The sequence below is a fragment of the Macaca fascicularis genome, chromosome 11 (genome assembly GCF_037993035.2).
Source record: "Macaca fascicularis isolate 582-1 chromosome 11, T2T-MFA8v1.1".
In the NCBI taxonomy this organism is placed as follows: Eukaryota; Metazoa; Chordata; class Mammalia; order Primates; family Cercopithecidae; genus Macaca; species Macaca fascicularis.
In genome coordinates, this window is record NC_088385.1 from 116771840 (window position 1) to 116798991 (window position 27152).

Here is a 27152-nt window from a genome sequence, read left to right on the forward strand (position 1 = left end):
TTTCATCATGTTGGCCAGGATGGTCTTCAACTCCTGACCTCAGGTAATCCACCCTCCTTGGCCTCTCAAAGTGTTGGGATTACAGGCGTGAGCCACTGAACCCAGCTGAGGCCATGATGCTGCATCCAGGAAAACCAGAGATGAATACAGAATGGAGAAATGAAGAAGAAACGAAAGAATAGGAAAATGAAAGAAAAGAGAACAAACAAGTAAGTATTTTTCTTCATTTTCTTTTTAATGGAATAGTTGGTATGTAATGCTTGTAGCACACATGAGTTATAAAACATACTAATAGAATGAACACTCTTGAACTCATCACCAATATAATACTATAATATAAAGTTATTGACTGGGTGCGGTGGCTTACTCCTGTAATCTTAGCACTTTGGGAGCCTGAGGCAGGTGGATCATGAGGTCAGGAGATCAAGACCAGCCTGGCCAATATGGTGAAACCCCGTCTCTACTAAAATACAAAAAATTAGCCGGGTGTGGTGGCGGGCGCCTGTAGTCCCAGCTACTCGAGAGGCTGAGGCAGGGTAATCGCTTGAACCCGTGAGGCAGAGGTTGCAGTGAGCCGAGATTGTGCCACTGCATTCCAACCTGGCGACAGAGCGAGACTCCGTCTCAAAAAAAAAAAAAAAAAAAAAAAAAAAAAAATGACCAATAACTTCCATCTACTTATGCCAGCAGGTCTCTGCCCAAGTTGTACATTGAACACACCTGGGGAATTTTGGAAAACACTGGTACTCTCAGATGGGATTTGGGGTTTCGTTTGGGCATCTGGATTTTTTTAAGGTATCTGGATTTCTTTTCTTTTTTTTTTTTGAGACAGTGTCTGGCTCTGTCACCGAGGCTGGAGTGCAGTGGCACAGTCATGGCTCACAGCAGCCTTGATCTCCTGGGCTTAAATGATCCTTCCACCTCAGTCTCCCGAGTAGCTGGCACCACAAGTCCCACCATGCCGGATTAAGTTTAAAAATTTTTAGGCCGGGCGCGGTGGCTCAAGCCTGTAATCCCAGCACTTTGGGAGGCCGAGACGGGCGGATCACAAGGTCAGGAGATCGAGACCATCCTGGCGAACACGGTGAAACCCCGTCTCTACTAAAAAAATACAAAAAACTAGCCGGGCAGGGTGGCAGGCGCCTGTAGTCCCAGCTACTCGGGAGGCTGAGGCAGGAGAATGGCGTAAACCCGGGAGGCGGAGCTTGCAGTGAGCTGAGATCCGGCCACTGCACTCCAGCCTGGGTGATAGAGCGAGACTCCGTCTCAAAAAAAAATAAATAAATAAATAAAAAATAAATAAAAATTTTTTTAGAGACAGGGGTCCCTCTATGTTGCCCAGGCTGGTATCTGGTGATTCCCATGCGCAGCCAGGTTTGAGGATCACTGGCTTATATTCTCCTCCCCCTGGTTTCCGCCTTCACCTTCAGGTGATGGTAACCACTATCCTCAAATACGCGCAGTGCACGGACAGATGCTTTGCCTCCGTCCTTCCCTAGTTCAAGGAGTAGCGACGTTTGCTGTTTATCTCCCGCCGGCCACGAGGGGGCACCAGAGAAAAAAAAAACACAGTCTCCCTTCGCGCTGAAGGAGGCTTGGCCCTTGCGACGCTCCGTCGTCGGGCTCGTTGCTGGCGCAACCAGGGCGGAAACTGCCGGCGTTGCTGTAGCTCGTCTGGGAATTACACCGGGGGACTGGCCCGCCCACTTTGTGCCTGCGGGAACTCGGGCCGGGGGACTCTTCGGAAACTCCAAGACTCAGAGAAATGTGAGTCGAGGGGTTGGACTCGGCCGGATCCGGCGTTAGGGCAGGCCCCGCAGGCGGCCCGCGCGGGCGGGAACCGGGGCGTCAGTCCACGGACGCGAGCTCAGGGCGCCTCCTGGGTCCTCACTCTGCTCCCGACGCGCCGTGACCCCCTTTGTTGCACGTGCATGTTCAGGTCGAGAGAGGGATGCGAAGCGTTCGGGGAGTAGACCAGCTTGTGGGTGGCCAATCTGGGACCGGAATCTTAAACTTTTGACTCTTGATGCAAAAGTTGATCCACTGGCGGTTTTACGGGGCGGGGAAAAAAGTATGTGAAGCTTGCCACGGTCTCGAGACCGAGGTCACACGTTAGCAGCCCGCCGGCTACATTTGGACCATAGATGCAGAGTGTTTGCCCCCAAACTTGGAGGACCTCGAGTATGAGATTCTTGGCGTGGACCAGGCTTTTTCGCTTATTCGACAGGCGTTCCTACCCAGGCACTGCATCGACCCTGCACTCGAGGACAGCTTTTGGGACAGGGGAATTGGTCCCTGGAGTGAGACTGCTCTCTGCTTTCAGGGCTCCAGCTGTATCCCTACATTGCTCAGGCAATTCCTCTCTCTAGCTCTCAGCTTCTTCATCTGCAGGGTGAAAGGTCTGTCCTCCATGGTAGCCCAAAATACTTCCGAGTGTTATATCAGGCGAGGTCCCTCCCAAGGGGCTGCCAGAGCCAGGGCAGGTTGGTCCCAACAGGCAGCCCCTCGCAGTGTAGAGAACCGTGGGCTTTGGTCTCAGACGGACATGAATTAGGAACCCAGCTTGTTTATTTCCTTTGCTTCCTGGCTCCGTGGTCCTGAGCAAATCACTTCACCTCTTCGAACTTAAGGTTCCTCACCTGCCAAATAGCGAGGTGATTGTAAGAATGAAAAAAAGTCGTATGTATTGAGTGCTTGGCACGTACATGTGTTCGTTACATTATTGTCTCTGTTTAAGTAGAGCGTGAATGCCCCCGATGTGCCTACTCTAGCAATCTTAGGACAATCCCTGTGTCTGTCTGTTGTGTCCCTGGTGGTGGCTGGCCCACAGCTGGGTGCATGCAGTCCAGAATTTTTGATGTTTTAGGATTTTTTTGAGACAGAGTCTCACTGTCGCCCAGGCTAAGTGCAGTGGTGCTATCGTGGCTCGCTGCAGCCTTGACATCCTGGGCTCAAGCAGTCCTCTTGTCTCAGCCTCCTGAGTAGCTGGGATTACAGGCGTGCCACCACTCCTGGCTAATTTTTGATTTTTGTTGAGATGAGGTCTCATGATGTGGCTGGTCTCCAACTCCTGGCCTCAAGTGATCCTCCTGCCTCAGCCACCCAAACTGTTGGGATTACATGCGTGAGCCACCGCATCTGGCTAAGGTTTATTGTTTTGTTTTGTTTTGAGACGAAGTCTTGCACTGTCGCCTAGGCTGGAGTGCAGTGGCACGATCTTGGCTCACTGCAACTTCCACCTCCTGGGTTCAAGCGATTCTCCTGCCTCAGCCTCCCAAGGAGCTGGGATTTAAGTTCCACCCGGTAATTTCACTGTGCAGCCAAGGGGTGGTGACCACTTGTTAAAGGGATGAGGCCAAGCTGGTGAGGGTTCCCGGGGTTTACAGTGGCTCACTTTCCTCCCATTCCTGTTCTCAGATGGCGCTCCCCACGCTGCCGTCCTACTGGTACAGCCAGCAGCACCTGAATCAGCAGTTAGCACGACAGCGAGAGCAGGAGGCCCGGCTTCGGCAGCAATGGGAGCAGAACAGCCGTTACTTCAGGATGTCTGACATCTGTAGCTCCAAACAGGCAGAATGGAGCTCTAAAACCTCCTACCAGCGGAGGTAATTTTGCGGTAACTGCCGATTGGATGGAGGTGGGGGCTACTTGCCAGTCAGGGGATGAGGCCTTAAGGATTTAGGGAGAGTAGGATTTGCCAGGCAGCATGAATTCCCTGCGTGGTGATGTTTTTCCAGCTGGAAGTGGAAAAAAAGATCATCTATGCAGCCATACATTGGCATTGAAAAAGATAAAATGATGCAGAAGAATATGATAGAATTTGGAAGCCTGCTTGTAACCCCATATCCCCATAGAGAGCCACAGTTAACAGTCTCGCAGGTATCCTTCCATGCTTTTACTCATTGGTATTTGTGCTTAAATAAACACACACACACACACACACAGACACAAACTGCTTTTATAGAAATACATGTAAACACATGGAGGCTGAAAGCATAGGCTTTGAAGTCAGATAGACCTAGATGGAAATCCTGACCGTGTCTCTTGCTGAATGTATGAGCTTTGGTTTCCTCATCAGTCAAGTAGGGCTACAGCAGACCTATACTGTAGGATTTATGTGATGGATAACATATACATTATTTATACAGTTATACATTTTCTTTTTGCAAAAACAAGATTTTCTTTTAGGCATACTATTCTGTGACCTGCTATCTTCACTTTAGCTGGGGACACATTCCTGTGTCATCATGACACATCTACTGCGTCAGCCTCTTTTACCCACACAGCAGAGCAGAGCACGCTCCCTGTGGCTGTAGCATGATTGATTCAGGCAGGCCCCCTTTCACCCAGCATGCACGCCTATCAGCGTGAGAAGATGAAGGAAGAGAAGAGGAAGAGTCTGGAGGCCCGACGGGAGAAGCTCAGGCAGCTCATGCGGGAGGAGCAGGACCTCCTGGCCAGAGAACTGGAGGAGCTGAGGTTGAGCATGAACTTGCACGAAAGAAGAATCCGGGAGCAGCATGGGAAGCTGAAATCAGCCAGAGAAGAGCAGAGGAAACTGGTAACTTCCCAGAGGCCTTCAGGAGGCTGTGGAGCAGGAGTGCCCCCAGCCTGAGTGTGTCGCACATATAGGGCCATTCCTGGCTGCTCAGGTCTGATGAGAGGCCAGTTAACTCCAGAGCCAGCAGGAAAGGAGCTTAAGTCCTTGTGCAGGGACTGGGTTTTGGATCAGTTAGCTGTATTCTCTTTAGCCCCTTCAGTCATTACATCTGAGTGCTTTTCCTTTCTTCCAGTTCTGTGGGCCCATAGAGATCTGGGAATAATCTGTTTTACCTTCCAAAGTAGTTATGTGAAACAGTGAGCCCTGATCTGTGCTTTTCAGCCTGCTGTATTATTTTGAGACCCCCTAGATAAGACCTCTGTGTAGCATCAGATTTTGGTCCCCTTTTGTCACCATTGCAAGAGTCACTTGGTAGTGCCATGTGGTTCTTAGAGCTGTGCATGTGAAGCACAAGGGTTTGAACAGTGGGTGCAGTGACAGTATGAATGGAGGCACTCATAGCCTGAGCTGACTTCCACTGTGTGTCATCCAAAACGTGAATGGATTTGAAAACTGACATCAGGCTTTCCATTTTGTGTTTTCTCGATAGATTGCTGAACAACTTTTGTATGAACACTGGAAAAAGAACAACCCGAAACTTCGAGAGGTGAAAATCAGAGACCTCCATTGATTTGCCTAAGTAGATGAAATCATGTTTCCAGACTTTTTTTTTTTTTTTTTTAACACATATCTTGTACTGGGTTGAAACAGAGGAGGGAACCTTGAGCCACCTGAAAAGAGCGCCAGGCAGAAGATCTGGCACAGGCTGCACTGAGCGGTTCATTCAGTTGTTGAACAAATGTTGATTGAACCTCTGCTGCCTTTCTACCAGGTGGGGGCATGGAGATTAGACGTGGTTTCTGCTGTCTCCAGCACGGGAAACAGTGGATAGCTCATTACCAGGCAGGATGCAGGGTGCTGGGCCAGCCTGAGAGGATGATCATGGGCCAGCGCACTCAACTCTGGAGGGGTCGGGGAGGCTTCCCAGAGGGGTTCCTGGGGTGGAAGAGTTTGAAGGGATGTATGTGTGTAGAGGTGAGGAAAAGATGTTCTAGGTTGATGTGACTATGAGAACCAGGCCTGAGACTTGAGAGCAGAGTGAGCCCCGGGAGCTGAAAGTGTCTGGGTGAGGCTAGGATGTCAGATAGGGAGAACCCCAAGAAACGACGCCGGCGAGGCAGACGGTGCCAGACGCCATAAGAGCTTGTGTGACCTTCCTCTGAAGGTGCTGGGGGCGGCACACAGGATCCCGGCTGCATTTCAGAGAGATCCCTCTGGCAGCAGTGTGCCAGCTGGCAGGGAGGGGTGCTGCGACAGCCCAGCTGGGGGATGGTGAAGGCCTGAACTGGGCTGGCAGGGGAGAGGAGGACAAACTGCAGGAGAGGGGGTGGCCTCTTGGCTTGGTGGCCTTGTTCAGTGGAGATTTGGCTGGAGGGAGATCATCCCTCACTGTTACTAATTTATTTTCAACTTACAGTTTTTGTATACATTTGGTGCCTTCACGTTATTCGTAGTTACATTTAGAAATTGCCAGTCACTAAATAATGGAACATCTAGTGCTTTTGTGTAGTTTGCACTAATCTGTGGGGGGACTCCTTAGCCCTGTTGGCTTTGGTGGAATCATCTAGAGCCGTTAAATCAGAGAAGTTTATTCAGAACATTCAAGTTAGTTGCCTGTGTTCACAGCTCTAAGTTGGGAAAGATTATTGTAAAACTTTTTTGTAGAGACAGGGTCTCCCTATGTTGCTCAGGCTGGTCTTGAACCTGGGCTCAAGTGATCCTCCCACCTCAGCCTCCCGAGTAGCTGAGGCTACAGGTGGGCGCCTCCATATCCGGCTAATTTTATAAACAGTTTCCCAGACAAAAGATTTGGATTGAATGTTGTGATCCATTTTCTAATCCAGGAGATTCTCTGCGCTCAAATCTCTTACTAACAATCCTAAACTTGTTGCACCCACTGGCGCATCACTTGCTACAGGGAGCACATTTTCCATCTGCTCTGCAGAGCAAGCTTTGGGGAGCCAGACACAGAGTTGAGTCTTCTCCTCACCCAGCTGTCTCCCGGGGCCTGGCATGCAGGAGACCAACCCACGCTGGCCTGCGAAATTGTATTTCCATCTCAGCGTCCAGCTTAACCCCAGGGCTGGTGGGAAGGAAGTCTCTGTTACTTTGTACCAGCTCAGGAGACTGATGTAGGAGCGCCTGGTCCTTTGGTCTTCCGATTGACTTGCATTTACACTGTGCGTGTTGAAGTCGCCCCACGCCCTCTACTGCATGCCTGTGAGGAGACTCACACCCGCCCCCTTCCATCCTCAGGTGGAGCTGGACCTTCACCAGAAGCATGTGGTAAACTCTTGGGAAACGCAGAAAGAAGAAAGAAAACAGGTGTGGTATGCGGCTCAGGGAATAGCCCCGCATTCTGCTGTGCAGGACTGTTGACACCTTTGCATTCCTTTACCGTTTTCAGCGTCAGTGACTCCAGTTAAGGAGTATAGTATACTCTTTCTCAGTTTACTTGACACATGTGAAAACTGAACGTTTGCTCTTACACATACCAGAATCCTATGTGATAATTCCCAGGGCAGAATAAGGCCAGGTGACCAGGACTGGGAGGTGGCAAGTAGAGTATGCGTCTTCTTTTTTTCTTTTGGAGGCAGGGTCTTGCTCTGTCACCCAGGCTGGTGTGCAGTGGCGCAATTCACAGCTCAGTGCAGCCTCGACCAGCTGGGCTCAAGCAGTCCTCCTGACTCGGCTTCCTGAGTAGCTAGGACCACATGTGTGCACCACTGTGCCCAGCTAATTTTTTAGTTTTTGTAGAGATGGGGTCTTGTTCTGTTGCCCAGGCTGGTCTGGCCTCCTGGCCTTTTTTTTTTTTTTGAGACGGAGTCTTGCTCTCTCGCCCAGGCTGGAGTGCAGTGGCGCAATCTTGGCTCACTGCAAGCTCCGCCTCCCGGGTTCACGCCATTCTCCTGCCTCAGCCTCCCGAGTAGCTGGGACTACAGGCGCCCGCCCCTGCGCCCGGCTAATTTTTTCTATTTTTAGTAGAGACGGGGTTTCACCATGGTCTCGATCTCCTGACCTTGTGATCCGCCCACCTCGGCCTCCCAAAGTGCTGGGATTACAGGCGTGAGCCACCACGCCCGGCCATGGCCTCCTGGCCTTAAAAGATTCTCCCACCTGGGCCTCTCAAAGTGCTGGGATTAAAGGCGTGGGCCACAGGGTCCAGCTAGAACATGTGTTTTTAAGGGCTTTTTTGTCGCTCTTTTGATGAAATTTGCATCATAAACTCGCAGCCCTGGCTTCCAGTAGCCCCTTTGGGGTTGAGCTTCCACACCTCCGTGCACTGGTCGCTTTGCTGCCTGGTTCATTTTAGAAAGTGTTTTGTTGAGTGGGGAGGAAACCCAACATTATCAAGCCCCTCCCTAACTTGGTCTCTGAGGGCATTGTCATTTGGGATTCAGGCAGGATCTGCCTGGGCCCTGTGGCCTGCAGAACGGCGGCAGGAAGCTGGGTTTTTGTTGGCTTACAGTACAGATACTGACCTCCTGTGTTCATTCGGTCCCTTGTAGCAAGAAGCCACCGCAGAGCAAGAGAACAAACGGTACGAAAATGAGTATGAAAGGGCCCGAAGGGAGGCGCTAGAACGGATGAAAGCCGAAGAGGAGAGGAGGCAGCTGGAGGACAAGCTCCAGGCCGAGGCACTGCTGCAGCAGATGGAGGAGCTGAAACTGAAGGAGGTGGAGGTGGGCACAAGCCCCTCTCAGCCATGACCTCCTCCACAGCTGCTCGTTAGTGTGAGATGGGCACTTGAGGGGCTGCCCTGAGAAGAGCCATAGCAGGGCTGAGGTTCCGCAATGGGCAGCAGCAGCCAGCTTCTCCCGCTCCCACGCATCCCCTTCCGCCTCCTGCTTTCCCAGCCTCCACGCTTGCGTGCCTGGATTCCAGAACGTTAACAACACGGAGCCAGTAGCTGTTCTCTTAGAGGTGCTTAGCGGCCTGCTGTTGGAGAACCTTCTTAGAATCTGGATTTTCCAGTGCACTGAGTAGACACGATTTAGTCGGGTGGTCTGGCACCTGGCTCTCCATGGCGAGCAGGTTTCGGGTCTTGAGGCATTTTGGTCCAGGAGCTGTTTTTGGAGAACATGGTACAGTTTCCTTGAAAGAGTTAGATCTTTCTATTTAGATGAGGGAGGCCTATCTCCTGTGACCCCTCCCCTTGCCCAGGCCATGATTCAGGAACTACATTCTTAGTGCCTGCTACTTATTCTAGGTGCTGAGCACTGGGTTGGGAACTAGAGATAGAGCCTGACCAAGGCCCACAGTCCTGACCTCCTGGTGGGGGCTGTGTCAGGTGGAGGACAGTTGTTAAGTTACAGTAAGTGTGGACCAGTACAGGATCCTGTGGGAGTTTAGAGTTCGGTGCTCAGAAAGGCCCTTGCAGGAAATGGCTCAGATGAGATGGGATGAGTGAGTGAGTGGTGGGAGGGGATCGTGACCACCTGCATGGCCAGGCCACCATTGTGTAGTGTCTGCGAGAAATGGAGATGGAGAATGAAGGAGGATCTGATTCCCACGATCTCAGATCTCAGTCGAGCTTACTCTCGTCATCACCACAGGCGACCAAACTAAAGAAGGAGCAAGAGAATCTGTTGAAGCAGCGGTGGGAGCTGGAGAGGCTGGAGGAAGAGCGGAAGCAGATGGAAGCCTTCCGGCAGAAGGCAGAGCTGGGGTGTGTGTCAGAGGCCCCCACTCTTCCCAGGCGGGTGGGCCTCTTGCTTTTTCAGACTTGCATTCGTGTTGCCGAAACCGTAAAGTAGGCAGCCTAGTCAGCAATTGTCTAACTACTATTTCATTCTTTCTGAGATACTGAAGGCAGCACACATTTGATTCTCCTTCAGGCGCTTCTTGAGACATCAGTATAACGCTCAACTCAACAGACGCACACAGCAGATCCAAGAGGAGTTGGTAAGTCTGAAGAGACAGCCTGACATCTTTCTTACCCTCTTTTGAAAAAAAGTCTTCCATTGCTTAGTATATGAGTGTATTCTCGTAAGAGTGAAAAGACAGTGAGGGGTTGGGGGAAAGGGGAGATGTTGGTCAAAGGGTACATCCCTCAGTTAGGAGATCCGGGAATAGTGTCCAGCATGTTGACCACAGCTGATGATACCTTATTGTATTCTTGAAATTTGCTAAGAGAGTTGATCTTAAGTGTTGTCACCAGAAAAACCAACTGTGAGATGATGGATATGTTAATTAGCTTGACCGTAAGGATCCTTTGCCAGCATAGATGGATAGATACAGATATCAAAACATCAAATTGTTTTTCAGTAAACGTGTTACTTAACAGCACAACGCAAAGTGAGATCCCCCTTGACCAGTGCCTGCAATCTCTGTCTGTCCCCAGAGGTGTCTGTCTGGTGCACATCTTTCCAGATATATTTACATACAGAGAGGTGGAGGTTTGTTTTTGTTTTTGTATTTAAATCTAATTGAGGTTGCATTCCTCAACATCTTCAATTAACACTAAATCTCTAATTTTTAAAAAGATTGGCCATGCGCGGTGCCTCACGCCTGTAATCCCAGCACTTTGAGAGGCCGAGGCAGGCGGATCACCTGAGGTCAGGAGTTTGAGGCCAGCCTGAACGACATGGTGAAACCCCATCTCTGCTAAAAATACAAAAACTAGCCGGCCATGGCCAGGCGCGGTGGCTCACGCCTGTAATCCCAGCACTTTGGGAGGCCGAGGCAGGCGGATCACCTGAGGTCAGGAGGTTGAGACCAGCCTGACCAACACGGTATAACCCCGTCTCTACTAAAAAATACAAGAATTAGCCGGGCGTGGTGGCAGGCGCCTTAATCCCAGCTACTTGGGAGGCAGAGGCAGGAGAATCGTTTGAACCCGGGAGGCGGAGGTTGCAGTAAGCTAAGATCGAGATATTGCACTCAAACCTGTGGGACAAGAGTGAGACTTCTCTCAAAACAACAAAAACTAGCCGGGCATGGTGGTGCATGCCTGTAATCCCAGCTACTTGGGGGGTTGAGACAGGATAATTATTTGAACCCAGGAGGTGGAGGTTGCAGTGAGCCGAGTTCGCACCACTGTACTCAGGCCTGGGCAACAGAGTGAGACTCTGTCTCAAAAAGAACAAACAAAAAAAGATCATTATACTTAGATTGAACCTGTTCTTTTCAAATAGCTCCTTCATATTCCTAAGTACTTTGATGAGCTCCCTTGCTGTGAGGGGGACAGACCCAATATGGGGCACAGTGGCTCAGTTGGTCCTGGTGTGCAGCTGTTTTTTGTGGGGTCTTGCTCTGTTGTCCAGGCTGGAGTGCAGTGGCACAATCACGGCTCACTGCAGCCTCGACCTCCCAGGCTCAAACCATCCTCCCATCTCAGCCTCTCGAGTAGCTGGGACCATAGGTGTGCATCACCATGCTTTGTAGAGATGGGGTCTTGCTACATTGCCCAGGCTGGTCTTTTTTTTTTTTTTTTTTTTTTTTGAGACGGAGTCTCACGCTGTTGCCCAGGCTGGAGTGCAGTGGCGCGATCTCGGCTCACTGCAAGCTCCGCCTCCCGGGTTCCCGCCATTCTCCTGCCTCAGCCTCCTGAGTAGCTGGGACTACAGGCGCCCGCCACCGCGCCTGGCTAATTTTTTGTATTTTTTTAGTAGAGACGGGGTTTCACTGTGGTCTCGATCTCCTGACTTTGTGATCCGCCCGCCTCGGCCTCCCCAAAGTGCTGGGATTACAGGCTTGAGCCACCGCGCCCGGCCCAGGCTGGTCTTGAAGTCCTAGGCCCAAGTGATCATCCCATCTCAGCCTCCAAAAGTGCTGGGATTGCAGGCATGAGCCCCGGTGCCCAGCCTCCTGCATTCTTTTAATGCTTCCATTATGTCTATGTGCATAGTAGCTAATTCCCCACCAAGGAGCATTTTGGTTGTTTCTGGTTTTTCCCTCTTATATAAAAGCTGCAACGAGTGTTTTGCACCTTTGTGTCACTGTGGTCTTTATTCTTACAAGTGGAATTTTTGCCAAGTTGTATTCCAAAAAGTTGCGCAACCAGGTGTGTCCGAGGGCACGTGGTGGTGGTGGAGTCTCCCTTTAGCCAGAGGGAAGCTCCTAGGCCTGTGTCTTGTCTGAACCACCCCTCGTGGTTATCCCCGTTCTATTCCAGAAATAATTCAGCATCTTCCCATCTCTGTCTTGAGAACACTGTGTAGGATCACTAATGCCTGTGTAGAAAGGAAAGGGAGGGCAGGCCCCTCTGTAGGCTCTCACTGCAGAAGGGCTCTGTCCAGCCCAGCCACATGCCACCCTCTGCTTCCTCTAGGAGGCAGACAGGCGGATCCTGCAGGCCCTGCTTGAGAAGGAGGACGAGAGCCAGCGCCTCAACCTGGCCAGGCGGGAGCAAGCTGTGGCCGATGCGGCCTGGATGAAGCAGGCCATTGAGGAGCAGCTGCAACTGGAGCGGGCGCGGGAGGCAGAGCTGCAGGTGCTGCTGAGGTGAGTGGCGGCCACTGACTGGGCCAGACGCTCCTGGCCTAGACTCTGGTACCTTGAAATGCCCCATGGGTCACCTGTTACTAAAATATCTATTGGCTGGGCATGGAGGCTCACACCTGTAATCCCCGTGCTTTGAGAGGCCAAGGCAGGTGGATCGCTTGAGCCTAAGAGTTCGAGATCAGCCTGGGCAACATGGCAAAACCCCAGTATCTACCAAAAATACACAAATTGGCCAGGCGTGGTTGTTCATACCTGTAGTCCCAGCTATTTGGGAGGCTAAGTGGGAGAATCACTTGAGCCCAGGAGGTTGAGGCTCTTACCAGCCATGATTGCACCACTGCACTTCAGCCTGGGTGACAGAGCGGGACTCTGTCTCAAAAAAAAAAAGAAAAAGAAGAAGAAATACCTGTGTATGTTGTCCATCGTTCCCGAGGAGCACATCTTCATAATGGACCTGGCCTCTGGGGGTGTTTCCCTTGTATTATCTGAGGTGGAAATCATTAAGGTTTAGAGTAACGATATGTTCATCTGAAATCTGAGAGGTTTGGAAGGAAATTCTTTGTTTTTGTTTTTTGTTTTTCTGAGATGGAGTTTTGCTCTGTCACCCAGGCTGGAGTGCAGTGGTGTGATCTTGGCTCACTGCAACCTCTGCCTTCTGGGTTCAAGCAATTCTCTGCCTCAGCCTCCCGAGTAGCTGGGATTACACGTGCCCGCCACCACACCCGGGTAATTTTTGCATTTTTAGTAGAGACGGGGTTTCACCATCTTGGCCAGGCTGGTCTTGAACTCCTGACCTTGTGATCCGCCCACCTTGTGTAAACCCGAAATGCTGGGATTATAGGCATGAGCCATCATGCCCAGCCAGAAGGAAGTTCTTATAGAGATGTTGAATGCTGCTTACATATATAAAACTGAGTTTGGGTCCTAAAGATTAAATTAGTAGATTGAAATCATCGAATAGTAAGTAGCATACATTGAGCACTTACTGCATGCTGGACATTGTGCCAAGTGCTTTATAGGCCTCATCTTACTGAGTCCTGACTTCCAGCCAAGTGGTGGCTTGTGAGACACGGAGACTCGAAGAGGGCACTTGGTCCAGGGTGAGCTATCAATGACACAGGCGCGTGGTGGCAGGGCTCAGGCCCAGGCAGCGCCCTGCTTCTCTCCAGGTCCTGATGGTTTCATTCGTCTCTGTGTTAAACAGCCACGGTGTAAGTCGCCCCAGTTGCTTTTTATAAGGAGATGGGGGTATTAAAAAGGTAACTTGAAATACTTCCAACACGGGGGCTCACACTTGTAATCCCAGCGCTTTGGGAGGCCAAGGCAGGTAGATCACTTGAGGTCAGGAGTTCAAGACCAGCCTGACCAACATGGTGAAACCCCATCTCTGCTAAAAATACAATAATTAGCCGGCCATGGTGATGCATGCCTGTAATCCCAGCTGCTCAGGAGGCTGAGGGACTAGAATCACTTGAACCTGGGAGGTGGAGGTTGCAGTGGGCCTAGATTCGCACCACTGCACTCTAGCTTGGGCAACAGAGTGAGACCCATCTCAAAAATAAAAAAATAAAAAACTTTCAACAGTACTTTCCATGGATGCTGTCCTTAATTGTAATCTTTTCAAAGTGTGTGCGGATGTTTATCTGCAGGGTGGCCCTGCAGCAGCCATGTGCCCTGCAGCCCTGTCTGTTCTGTAGCTCACTTCCTGCCAGGGCGGGGAGGAGCCTGCTGTCGTCCGTTTTGTGTTTGTCCAGGGAGGAGGCCAAGGAGATGTGGGAAAAGAGAGAGGCAGAGTGGGCCCGAGAGCGCAGCGCACGGGACAAACTGATGAGCGAGGTAATCCCAGCTGCGGCGATGTGGACCGGCTACTGGGTCCTGGGCAGGTGTCTGGAAGTCCATGGTCAGTCACCCTGCCAGATGCTCTGGGAACAGTCTTCTCTGGTCATTTTAAGTGGGCTTTAAAAATCATTGAAAAAGTAATATGAGTTTAGTAGAAAAGAATTCAGAAGTACAGAGAATAGGAATGGAAAAAAGTACCCCAGAGCCCATCCTGTACGCAGCCATAGCTGCTTCGTCCATCTGCTCTTCTGTTTCTATGCCTGACCTTTTTCTACATGTATTTCTTACCGTCTTGTGCTATTTGGCTTCAAGCATTGTGACATGCTGTTACATCTTTATAAACACCACGTCGGGGCTATATGGCGGACTGTCCTCTGTCACCCGCTGTCTTTCCATTCCCTCTTATGGGTGTGCTGTGTTTTTCTGATTGGAAGCTGTTCTGAGAAACGCTGCCAAGAGCCTCTTGGTGCCTGAGGCTCTTCCCACGCGTTTCCCCGCTCTGGGTAGACGACGGCCGTGAACTGGAGGACGTAACTGCTCTCCTGGTCAGTGTGTACACTGTGTGTGGAAGACACACCCCAACCGCAGGAAATCTGGGAGAAGAGAGTGTGTCATCCATGGGCTGAAAGCTGTTGTAAAGTGGTTTTGAATGAGAACCTCTATGTCGTGTCTGGTAGTATGCTGTATTTTGGAATCCACAGGAAATCGGGTCCTGATTGGTGATGTTTTGCTCTTGTAAATACTAAGAATTTTCCAGTGCCTTTTGATTTTCCTCCTGATGGCGGCCACTTTCTGTCCCCCCAGCCCTGCAGCGTCACTGTGGAGAGTGTCAGGTGGCTTCTTGCTCCTGACTGTGGCCTGGGCTGGAGTTGAGGCGTCACACAGCTCTGGGGCCAGGTCTCAAACACAGCGGGTTCAAAAGGTTAGAGGATCACTGCAGCTCCGCCTCTGGTCATCTGTGCGGCTTGTGGCTCTCTTGTTTTTGGAACCCTCTGAGAGGAGGGAGACTCACCTTGTTGCTGCAAGGTTTCTGTGTCCCTGGGGAGAGCGCTCCATCCCCGTCTCCTCTGATTTCTTGGCACTCAGCTGTCTCTCCATAATACACAGTCTGGATACATTTTGTGTGTGTTGGGGTGCAAGGGAGGGAAATGCGTCTTGTATACTGGCAGGCGTGGCCGACATGAGAGCAAATCCTGTAGTCTGGCTCTGCCTCTGTCTGTGTACTTGGGCCTGAGGCCCAGGGATGAGGCTGGGCCTTGCTGTAGCTGCAGCCTGTCCAAGGCTTGTGGAACCAGGATCTGTTAGGGTCAACCTCAAAGCTGCCCTTTTCTTTCTGCCAACCTCAAAGCTGCCCTTTTCTTTCTGCCGAGGTTAGGTTCTGACAGGGAGGCAACAGCAAATACAAGAGAAGATTGAACAGAACCGACGGGCACAAGAGGAATCCCTGAAACACAGGGAGCAACTTATTCAAAATCTCGAGGAGGCGAGAAAGTCAGCTCGTCGCGAGAAAGAGGAGAGTGAAGAACTGAAATCGGCCAGGAAGCAGGAGCTGGAAGCCCAGGTGGGGCTGAGCCCGAGGGCAGGAGGCAGTGGGCCTGCTGTGGGTCTCGCATCATCCTGGGACAGGGTTCAGAGGCCCTGGACTGCCTGGCAGGGCTTGCGTGCATTTGAGAACACAGTGCCCCCCTTTCCATCCCAGCTGCAGTCCTCATCCTCGTGACTGGGGCTTCTTTCCCTCCATATCCTCCATGTCGTATGGGTGAGGCCGGCACTGCTGTCTGTTCTTTTTACTCTGTCTGCTTCTGCAAATAGTTGGCTTCCTGGGGGCCACAGTTCTCTCTTCATTTCAGTCCTTGATACATAAGACAGAACAGTCGTCCAAACACCTGGCCACATGCCGAGCTTTTCATGAGTTACGTGCCACGCGTATAGCCTCCAGCTTTCCACAAGGTACACGCTACACATACAGCCTCTCCAGCTTTGCACGAGGTACACGCCACGCATATAGCTTTTCTAGCTTTCTACAAGGTACATGCCATGCGTACAGCCTTTCAAGTCCCGTGTGCTCCCGTCTGTTCCTTGGCACCTGCATTGCTATTGCTCAGCTGGATTCTCCAGTCTGGGTAGGACCGCGGGCTTACCCTCCTCATCAGAGGCAGGGCTCTGCCCTGTGGGCCTTGTCTCGGGGGTGACTTTGCTCTTGGCATCCAGGTTGCAGAACGTCAGCTGCAGGCATGGGAAGCAGACCAGCAGGAGGAGGAGGAGGAGGAGGAGGCCCGGCGGGTCGAGCAGCTCTCAGATGCCCTGCTGCAGCAGGAGGCAAAGACTATGGCCAAGCAGGGCTACCGGCCCAAGGTAGGAAGTCTGCCAGCAGACAGGCCAACACCGGCAAGACAGACTCTGCCCAGCGCCTGCTCCCCTAAGCCTGCTCATCGCCCTGCCATGACTCTGCTCTCTGGCCATCTGGGTTATTCCTTGTTCCTCTTCTCTTGTATTCCTCTTTCCCCTGACCAGCAGGGAGCCCTGACGCAGGGGCTGTTCCAGTCCTTGGTTGGGCCTCAAACCTTGAAGTGATTTTGCTCTGGCCTCTGCCTACTAAGCTGCATGCCTGTCCACCCTCTTTGGGCAATCTAAGAAGAGCTGTGGCCACAGCTGCTGAGAGGGGTCAGAGCAGTAGGTCTAGGCTCCAGCTGCTGAGACAGCGAAGCCGGGTGAACAGGAGACCAGCCCCCCCTCCTCCCTTCCCTCCTTACCGCCCTCCTCCCCTCCCTCCCTACCGCCCTCCTCCCCTCCCTCCCTCCCTCTTGTGGGTGTCCTCCTACTCCCCTCCCCTCTGTGAGTGTCCTCCTCCTCCCCTCCTGTGGGTGTCCTCCTCCTCCCCTCCCCTCCCTCCCTCCTGTGGGTGTCCTCCCCTCCCCTCCCTGCCGTGTGTGTATCTGTTTCTCTGCCTCTCAGTGTCTTTGTTCCTGGACCTCTCTGCACGGCACCGTGGGGAGCACAGAGAAGCAAATGCTGCCTCCCCTGCCCTGAGGAAGCTGATGACTGAAGCACCCCCGCTGTTGGTTGTCCCCTCTGCCCTCCTTTACCCGGGGCCACCCTGACTTCCTGGTGCCTGGAGTGCATTCCCCAGGACACATGCTGCAGAATGAGGGCTGGCTCCCTCGTGGTCCGATGACACTGGGAAACGGAGTGAAACAGAATTAGAGCAGGTGTTCGCCATAGGCCACTTGCCCTCATACACTGACTCTCACAGGCACAGGGAACAGCATTTTCTAAACCCACTTGGCCATGGATCAGTGAGAGTGTCGGGGTCAGGTTTCACAGGTCACATGTGAAAGTGTTTCTTAGGGCTAGTACTCAAAACTAAAAAGTTATCAAGTGCCTCATTTATGGCTTAGGGTCAGACTTTTTCAGCTGGAAATGAAACAGCTGTTTATATTGTTCTTTTAGCTTGTAGTTAAAACAAGGCTAATTCCTCATGCTCCAGATACTGCTGATCTGATCACTCTTATGTTTTCTTTCTTTTCTCAGCCTTATGGACATCCAAAAATTGCTTGGAACTGACTTCATGGGTACTATAAGCACAGAACAAGGGATGCTGAGGCTTCTGATCCCAGCCGCCAGGCAGTCTTACAGGGCTCTGTTACAGTCGGTGCCCGGGGTACTGTCGGGCGGCTCAGCAGTGCCTGCTCAGGTCCATCACTGAAAGCATCCGGAGTTTGGCCAGACATTAGGTGTGTGGTCTGCAGCACCTGGTGACAGGCCCTTTCATGCCTTTTTTACCCAAGCAAGGGTCTTTGATGGGCACGTGTTTACGGCGCTGCTGCATAATCTTGTAATATAACAACAGTCGCATCAACTCAAGGTCAATACTAAGAGCCACAGGTTGTACCTGTGATGGGGCACGTGGTTTCCTGTTGTCTCACCTTTAATTGTCAGCCTCCAGTGTTGACTCTAGAAATGTGAGGAAAGCTTTTCAGTTTTTAAAATTGCCATTTAAACTTAGTCTATTAAAACCACCCTAGAGGTCTTGGTGCAGTGGATTTCAGAGTTTATTAATTTCGTGGTCCCAAAAGGATTACGTCTTTTGTATTCTGGAAGAAAAGAACTGTGAACAAATTAGAACCCCGGAACAGTCTGACGTCCGTGGACGCATTCCAGAAAGTGGCAAGAGATGAGTCTTTCCTCCTTCAGGAAGCATTTTGGTAGAATTTCCATGGAGCATTGTCTGTGAGTGACTGATCCCAACATGTATGTTACCAAGCCCCAAAAGGAACCTCAAGCTGGGTGTGGTGGCACGTGCCTGTAGTCCCAGCTACTCGGGAGGCTGCGGCAAGAGGATTGATTGAGCCCAGGAATTCGAGTCCAACGTGGGCAAAAGAGTGAGACCCCATCTCTAAAACCAAAAAGGTACCTTAGAAGGTCACCTGGTTGGCTAACCTTTTAAAGGCAGGGGTGTGACACATGGGGCATCTAGTGTCTTGGGAATGTCTTGGCCACACGTAGCCTTCTGGGATATATGTGCCCAGAGGGAGAAGCACTGAGCCTGAAGAAACTAGATGAGACTCAGAACCACAGACCGGCCAGAAATCTCTCCCACCATTATATCAGCGTGGTACAGGTTGCCATTCATTTCTACAAACAGGAACAAGTTCCTAGCAGCAATAATATTATGACTTGTATTTTTACTATACTCTTCCTCTGAGGTTTAGTTTTCATCACATCGTGTTCAAGATTCCACATCTCCGTAAATTACAGCTAATTCCAGGGCATTGTTCCATGGTTATGAAAAACCAGAGTTTATTAAAAATCCTGAGTCTAAGGGCTGCCTTATCTTTCACTTCCATTGTGCTGTAGAAACAGATTGAGCTGCAAACCATGGCCTTCATCTCTTGTTCATTTTCTTGCAACTCTTTGGCTCTGATCACCTGAGCAGTGCGTTCATCACGCATGCTCTCTCTTGCGTTCCTCGTTTCAGATTCTAGTAATTGTGAAATAAAATCCTGCTTCGACAGCACGGCTTCCTGGCTTTGTTACAGATTCTCTGATTGACTGCTGTAAAGTGCATTGTTGGTGACAGGCTTTTTAGTGATTTAATCCACATCTCCCACATACAGGCTTGGCTGTTTTCTTTGATCACATTTTATAGGTTATATTCATTTTTCTTAGGAAAATGGTTTCTCCCTTCTTTCGATTGGAACCACAGTGAACTGAATTTAAACTTTTTTTTTTGAAACAGGGCTTTGTTCTGGCACCCAGGCTGGAGTGTAACAGTGCAATCTCAGCTCACTGCAAACTCCACCTCCCACGTTCAAGGGATCCTCCCACTTCAGCCTCCCCAGTAGCTGGAACTATAGGTGTGTGCCACCAGTCCTGGCTAATTTAGTAGAGAAAGGGCTCTTGCCATGTTGCCCAAGCTGGTCTCGAACTCCTGGGCTCAAGTGATCCTCCTGTCTCAGCCTCTCAAAGTGCTAGGATTACAGGCATGAGCCACCATTCCTGGCCTGAATTTTTTTCTTTTTCTTTTTTTTTTTTTTTGATACAGAGTCTCACTCTTGTTGCCTAGGCTGGAGTGCAGTGGCGTGATCTTGGCTCACCGCAGCCTCCGCCTCCCGGGTTCAAGTGGTTCTGCCTCTGCCTCCCGAGTAGCTGGGATTACAGGCATGAGCTGCCACACCTGGCCAGTTTTGTAGTTTTAGTAGAGACAAGGTTTCTCCATGTTGGTCAGGCTGGTCTTGAACTTCTGATTTCAAGTGATCCACCTTCCTCCTCTGTCTCCCAAAGTGCTGGGATTAGAGGCATGAACCACCACGCCCAGCCTAATTTTTTGTTTTTGAAGCCTGGTGGTAATCATTAGCATTAAAATTATGTTACACTGGTTCACTGCCCTAATTAAATGTTTCTGCTCTGCAGTGGTCCACAATAATTTGTTTTCTAAACTTAAAGTTTCCACTCTCTTACTATTTCTACTGTGGCCCATACACCTCTGGGCCCAGGGTATTTGCGTTTTGTATTTTTATTGTGTTGTAGTTACCGATACCTATATGGGTTTTATTGTTGCTAAGCACCTTTTTCTGCTGACTCGAAATGAGTAGTTTCTAGGTTATTCTTTGGCAGATTCTTCTACAAAGGTCCATTCCTTCAGTATAGATGGTGCTGAAACCACTGCTGGGAGATACTTCTTGCACTGATACAGAAGTGATGACTTGTCTGGGCACAGTGGCTCACGCCTGTAATCCCAACACTTTGGGAGGCCGAGGCGGGCAGATCACAAGGTCAGGAGATCAAGACCATCCTGGTCAACAGTGAAACCCCGTCTCTACTCAAATACAAAAGGTTAGCCGGGCGTGGTGGCGCTTGCCTGTAGTCCCAGCTACCTGGGAGGCCGAGGCAGGGGAATTGCTTCAACTGGGAGGTGGGAGTTGCAGTGAGCCGAGATCATGCCACTGCATTCCAGCCGAGGCGACAGAGCGAGACTCCATCTCAACAGCAACAAAAAACCCTTGCTTTCTGTTCCTTGTTCAGCACACATTCTCTCTAGGGAAGGTACTAGGCCTGGAAAGTCACAGCCGACCATGAACAAGAGTCAGATGCTGGAATCGGACACACGGATGAGCAGACATCACTGGCAGACACAGCCAGTGTGTCTCTCATGGGGCGGAAGAGATGTTTGTGCAATACATACAGTCTATACATCCGTATTTATGGATATGATTTTTTCATTGGGGTTTTTAGGTAGTTTTTGATGTTCATAAAATAGAGCAATCATTTAAAAGATATTGTAAAGCCTTTAAAAACATTGGCCTTAGCAGTTCTTGATGACCTCGACTGAATTCAGCCATGATGCTCTGTGGAGTTGGATTTTAGGGAACTGATTTTACACTGTAATGTCTTCCTTTTAGAGGGATGTTTACTTGATGCCTTAATGTCACTCAGAACACAATGTCTACCTTAAAGGATACATCTGTGGTTTTTTCAGCAGGTAGCTGGAGTTTTTTTACCGCTCTGGGTAGCTGATTGTGTAAATTCCCTATCATTCGTTTGTTCATGGTCACTTGTTTGGTTTCCGGTATTTTGTATTAAAATGGAGTTGCTGGAATCCTCCATGCCCATAACTTCCAGTGCAGGCATTCCAGGTGATCTCCAGCAAAATGACTGGAAATGGGCCACTTTCCACATTACAGCCATCAGGCTCACGATGGAAAAGCCTGGATTTATGTCAGGACGCTGCCTTTACGCTGCCCTAGAGCTGTTTTTCTCCTTTTCTCCCAGTTAACTGATCTAAACACTGCAGCTCCCTTTTCTTCATTTCCCCTAAACACCCCCTCTTCCATTTCCATCTAGAAACGCTTATAGTAGGAGGCTGGCGGGCGGGGGTGCCCCGTGTACAGGTGCTCAAGCTGTGCGGCAATGCAGTTCCTGCTTCTGAGACAAATCAAGCATCTGGCCCTAAGCAGCTGGGCCACCGATGCTGGCTTCCAGCTCACATGTACAGCTCTTGACCCATCGGGGTTGCTGATACACATGGGGTTCTGTGGGTACTTTGCAGTTACTGTGGCCTCTGCTGGTTGTAATGGAGCAGTGCTAGTTTTCTGGGCCCAGGCCTCACCACACAGGCCCTCTTAGGTGATGTGAGCCAGGCCTCTGCCTTCTGCTGCCATCCTCACATCAGTAACTCCTGGCTCTGCAGCTCTAGTCCAGATTCTGATGTCCCTACCACTTTGACATCTCCACGGCGCCTGAAGCTCAACACAGCCAAGACTAATGAGTGATCTCCCCCAAACCCCCATCAGAAAAAAACCCCAGACACATCTAGCCCTTCTCCAGTGTTCTCAGATAAGTGCCTGGTGATGCCATCTATTCTGCCAGTTGATTATGCCTTAGACCGAGGGCACTGGGTCCTCCTGGCCTCCTGAACCTGTGGCCATCCACTTTGCTTTCACGTCCACCCTTCCTGTCACCAAACCAGCCCATTTTTTTCTTCGTTGTACAGAGACCATTTACAAACACACACCTGAAATGAGAATCGTCCACCTTCTTCAGTGGCCACTGCATTTAGTACTAAGAGCCAAATCCTTCCCTGGCCTACAAGGCCCTGTCCTGACCGGCCCTGCAGAGCTTTCCAGAAATGTACCGCTCTGCCTTCTGACCCAGGAGATAGAAATAACAGAATGGTACAAAGATGTTGTTCACAGCATTAATATGGTAACAGCAACCGATAACCTAGACGTCCAACACCAAAAAGCTGTTTGAGCTTGGGATGTCATGCAGTGCATTAAAGTGGAATGGAAAAGTTATGGAGAAATGTTCCTCCCATGTGAAAAAGTTAAGGCCAGCACTTTGGGTGGCCGAGGCAGGAGGATTGCTTGAGCCCAGGAGTTTGAGATCAGCCTGGCAACATAGTGGGACCCTGTCAAAAAAAAAAAAAAAAAAAAAAGGCATGTTGGTTCGCACCTGCAGTCCCAGTTACTTGGGAGGCTGCGGCAGGAGGATCGCTTGAACCTGGGAGATGGAGGTTGCAGTGAGCTAAGATCACGCCATTGCATTCCAGCCTGGGCAACAAGAGCGAAACTCTGTCTCAGAAAAAAAAAAAAAAAAAAATCATGGAGCTCAGAAGGCCATACTGTTTCTGCCAATAGGATGCTGCCCCGAGGAGTCCACCTGCCTGGGGTGGAACTGGCCATGGCTCTGCCTTTGGACTTGGACTTGGACTTGGGCAGGATTTCCATTGTTTCTGGTGGAAGCAGGTCAACTCCCGGCTGCGCCTCATTCCACAGCACTCCCTGGACTGGGAGGCTCTCCCTCAACTCTGGGGATGGGGTGGACCAGCCTGTGCCATGCCCTGAAGGGAGGCCTCTGCTTCTGGCAGCAGGCACAGGGCCGCTCCTTCCAGAAGGGCTGCCGTGGGGAAAGTCATTGTGCTTGTGAACAAGGCTCCTCGAATCACTCCAGCAGTTGAACTGGGCAGCGTCCTCCACACACACACAGTTCAGAGTCTTACTTGAGCAGTGGTTACTGAAGATCTCAATTTGAAACAAACAGAAAAGACAAGAAATATTTGTGGCAGAAGTAAGGAATTGAAAGACAAAATACAAACCCAGCCACCCAGGCTCTATTCCTGTGAGCCTCCTCCCAAGTCGAGGAGAGGACCACACAGTAAGCAGCACCCCCAGGGGCCTCCCTGCTCTGACCCTCCCAGAAAAGAGGACTGGGAGGAGATGGGAACCCCCAAGTCTCTGCTCCACACCTCCTTCCCACCACACCCCTGCCAGGGTCGCAGCCGTTCCTCACCCTCTCCTGGTTCCAGAAGTCCTGCTCTCCTTGGCCTGGACGTCCACCTGTGCCAGTCGAGCCCTGGGGTTAAGAGTACAGGCTCAGTGCCCTCACTTGCTCCAACATGAACTGGGCTCCAAGGTCCGAGCCTCGGTTTCTCATCTGCAAAACAGGGGTGGTTTTAATTCCTACTTGTGAAGCCAGCTTTCATAACTGACTGGGAAATGCCCAGTGCACTTAGCCCAGTGGCTGCTCGGAGTGCAGGTGTCAGCTCAGCCCCTCTGGTCTGAAAGCAACAGGCCGGGCTGGGGAAGAACCTGAAGTGGGGTCCTGGGAAGGGGCGGTGGGAAGAGGGGAGCAGAGAACAGTTTGCATCCCTGGGCCCAGAGGCGAGGGCAGTTTTCATCCCCTGGCCAGGAGGAGAGGACAAAGGTACCACTCGGGCCTGGGGATGGAAATTGCAAAACCAAGTTAGACTTCAAAACGCCCCCATGAAGGGCCAGGCACGGTGGCTCACGCCTGTAATCCGAACACTTTGGGAAGCCAAGGTGGGAGGATCACCTGAGGCCAGAAAGTCGAGACCAGCCTGGCCAACATGGCAAAACCCCATCTCTATGAAAAATACAAAAATTAGCCTGGTGTGGTGGCACGTGCTTGTAATCCCAGCTACTCAGGAGGCTGAGGCAGGAGAATTGCTTGAGCCTGGGAGTTGAGAGGTTGCAGTGAGGTGAGATTGCACCACTGCACTCCAGCCTAGGCGGCAGAGTGATAAAAAAAAAAAAAAAGAAAGAAAAGTAGTGTGAAAAAGATGACGGCCGAGCACGGTGGCGCACGCCTGTAATCCCAGCACTTTGGGAGGCCGAGGCGGGCAGATCACCTGAGGTTGGGAGTTTGAGACCAGCCTGGCCAACATAGTGAAATCCCATCTCTACTAAAAATACAGAATTAGCCAGCCATGGTGGCGCATGCCTGTAGTCCCAGCTACTCAAGAGGCAGAGGCAGGCTAATCCCGGGAGGCAGAGGTAGGCTAATCCCGGGAGGCAGAGGTTGCAGTGAGCCAAGATCGTGCCATTGCACTGCAGCCTAGGCAACAAGAGCGAAACTCCGTCTCAAAAAAAAAAAAAAAAAAAAAAAAAGAAAGAAAAAGATGAATTGCTAACAGTGTTGGAGCAAGTAGACAGTCATCTTGGAAAATAATAAAGTGGAATCCCTCCCTACCTTTAAGAAAAAATAGCACTCCTGTATGTAAAGTGTTCTGGGAGAGATGGGGCTCACAGGACTAAGCCAGGCCAAGAGGCCAGGGCTAGGTGAGTGGGGTTCTGAAGGAAAGGGCAGTGGAGAGCCAGGCCCAAGGGGGCCTGTGGGATGACACAAAGGAGGGGGAAGATGAGCCCCAAGAAGGGAAGGTAGGGGTTGGGTGCGAAGAGGGACTTTGGAGGAGGAGACGTGGTCTTTGGTGAGAAGCCTCCTTTGGGAGAGAAATGAGGCTGAGAAGTTCTGAGCAGGTTTGAGTGGTTTGAGGAACTGGAGAGACAGCAGCTGGGGAGCTGTGAGCCCAGCAGGGGCCTGGGTGTAGGGCAGGACGGACGGTGGGGCAGGTGGAAGGATGAGGCGAGGGTCCAGGCCAGCCTCTTCTCATCTCCAGCAGCCCCTCCCTTTGGGATTTGGTGGGAATCTGACATACATACTTTGAACACAGCTGGAACCACCGGGCCTGGACTGAAGTGGAGCTGTGGCTCCTGGTTCCATGACTGGCTAGCAGACGCTGGGACCCCCAGAGTCCATGGACCACAAGGAGCTGTTCCTAGACAACATCACACTCCCAGCCTGCTGGACAGTGAGCCGCTCCTCAGATGGTCGCCGAGTGCACTTCTGCCCTAACAGCTTCAGGAGATGGAGACTGCTGCGGCCACAGTGTTGTGAGCAAGGGGACAGGCGCTCAGACAGTCCTTCCAGTCGGCCATTCAACAAGCGCGAGAGAAGTCCAGGCGCCAGGGACTCAGCCGCCTGCTCGAGGGCCTCCAGGCTGTGAGGGCACCAGCTGTTAGGGCTGTGAAAGGCATCTGTTTACGTAGCCTGTTGCCTACCTGCCCCCCATATCTAGACTCATGGGGAGGAGCCTTTGAGGCACTGCAGTGCAGCCAGCCCAGCAGCACCAGCTCCATGTGGAGGCCACCTTCCCTGACTCCACTGTTTTTTTTTTTTTTTTTTAAAACAAAGTTTTTTCAAATAAAGTCTCACCCTATCGCCCAAGCTGGAGTGCAGTGGTGTGATCTTGGCTCACTGCAACCTCTGCCTCCCAGGTTCAAGCGATTCTCCTGCCTCAGCCTCGAGAGTAGCTGGGACCACACCTGGCTAATTTTTGTATTTTTGGTAGAGACGGGGTTTCACCATGTTGGCCAGGCTGGTCTCGAACTCCTGACCTCAGGTGATCCACCCGCCTTGGCTTCCCAAAGTGCTGGGATTATAGGCATGAGCCACTGCGCCCAGCCCCAACTCCACTGTTGATGGTAGTGGCTGCTGCCGTTATGCCGACTGCAGCAGGGAAGCACAGCCGGGGCTGCACACGCCATGGAGCCACTGGGAGCCCTACCCCTTCTGGGTTGGAATGGGAGCTCCCCGTGCTTCTGCAGCCACCAAAACCGCAGCTGCAGACCCAGGCCTCCTGCTCCAGGAGGGTGGGGCTACTGCCGCCCACACTGAAGTTGGGGATTTGAGCCTCTTTGTGTTCTTGGGCTCTTGGGGGAACCAAGAAGAGACAGGATCTGCCCTCCTGGGTGCAGCTGCAGCCACTGGACCTATGACCTCCTGCTCCATGAAGCAGGCAGGAGCTGGGGACAAGCGGGAGCCCTTCCTCTTCTGAGCTGGTGGGGCGGGAGCTCCTGGGTGCAGCTGTGGCTGCCCTCCCAAGTGCAGGACCTGGGTGTCTCTGCAACCTGCATCCTCGGGCGCCCCAGAAAGTACCCCCCAGTCTCTGCAGGCTCAGGGGTGCCTGTTCCCACTGCTTGGCCTCTCTCGGCTCCCAGCACCCTCTCCCATCTCAGAGCAGGGTTGGGGCCAAGCCCTGGGGCCATGAATGGCAGCTGGAGGCAGACAGTCCTGGGTGGGAGTGGGCAGGGTCCCCAGTAAGGCCCTATCTACAGGCCAGGGGGGGCCTGAAGGCTGGGGACCAGGCTACCAGTCCTGCAGACCCGAGTGGGGACTTGTGGTACCTCTTCCGGGCCTGTGCATAGCCAACCATAGACCAATTGGCAGGCACTTCCTCCCCTCTGCGGGCCATGAGAGCCCCGGGCTCAGCCAGAGCAGGCCAGAGGATGGAGAGGGCAGAGAGATGACAACGGGACAACCAGCTGCAGAGAGGAGTGCTCTCTCTGCTGATAGCTGTAGCTGCAGACGATGGGACGACCAGTTGCAGAGAGGAGTAGTACCCTTTCCCCTGAGAGCTGCAGACAGCCTGCTGGCAGAGAGGAGCTGCCCTCTCTACTGAGAGCTTCACAGACCTGCAGAGACGTCCGAATGACTTGCCTGTGGAGAGGAGCCACCCTCTCCAGGGCCTCCTCTCTGCTGACAGCTGAACACTTGACAGGATGACCTGCCTACGAAGAGGAGCTGTTCTAACACTAAATAAAAATCTCGGCCGGGCGCGATGGCTCAAGCCTGTAATCCCAGCACTTTGGGAGGCCAAGACGGGCGGATCACGAGGTCAGGAGATCGAGACCATCCTGGCTAACACAGTGAAACCCCGTCTCTACTAAAAAATACAAAAAAACTAGCCGGGCGAGGTGGCAGGTGCCTGTAGTCCCAGCTACTCGGGAGGCTGAGGCAGGAGAATGGCGTAAACCCGGGAGGCGGAGCTTGCAGTGAGCTGAGATCCGGCCACTGCACTCCAGCCTGGGCGACAGAGCGAGACTCCATCTCCAAAAAAAAAAAAAAA

At 51.6% G+C, this 27152-nt stretch overlaps 1 protein-coding gene across 8 annotated transcripts; it reads left to right on the top strand.

The window, feature by feature from the left end:
- The first annotated feature begins 1614 nt into the window (after positions 1-1614).
- Positions 1615-18962, top strand: TCHP (trichoplein keratin filament binding). Of its 8 annotated transcripts, none has more exons than XR_012420609.1 (14): positions 1615-1767; positions 2228-2399; positions 3418-3605; positions 4351-4561; positions 5151-5207; positions 6917-6985; positions 8170-8343; positions 9217-9363; positions 9499-9565; positions 11934-12106; positions 13861-13942; positions 15321-15506; positions 16157-16300; positions 17477-18962. XR_012420609.1 is itself a non-coding variant. In XM_065524790.1 (14 exons), the coding sequence occupies exons 3-14, from the start codon at positions 3418-3420 to the stop codon at positions 17507-17509; spliced, it is 1497 nt and encodes a 498-aa protein (XP_065380862.1). In that variant the 5' UTR covers positions 1615-1767; positions 2228-2399; the 3' UTR covers positions 17510-18962. The 8 variants fall into 8 exon arrangements, 2 of the variants coding, with proteins under 2 accessions (XP_065380862.1, XP_045221846.1); XR_012420605.1 differs by having other exon boundaries at positions 9217-9329; positions 16157-17154; XM_065524790.1 differs by having other exon boundaries at positions 9217-9329.
- Positions 18963-27152: the final 8190 nt, after the last annotated feature.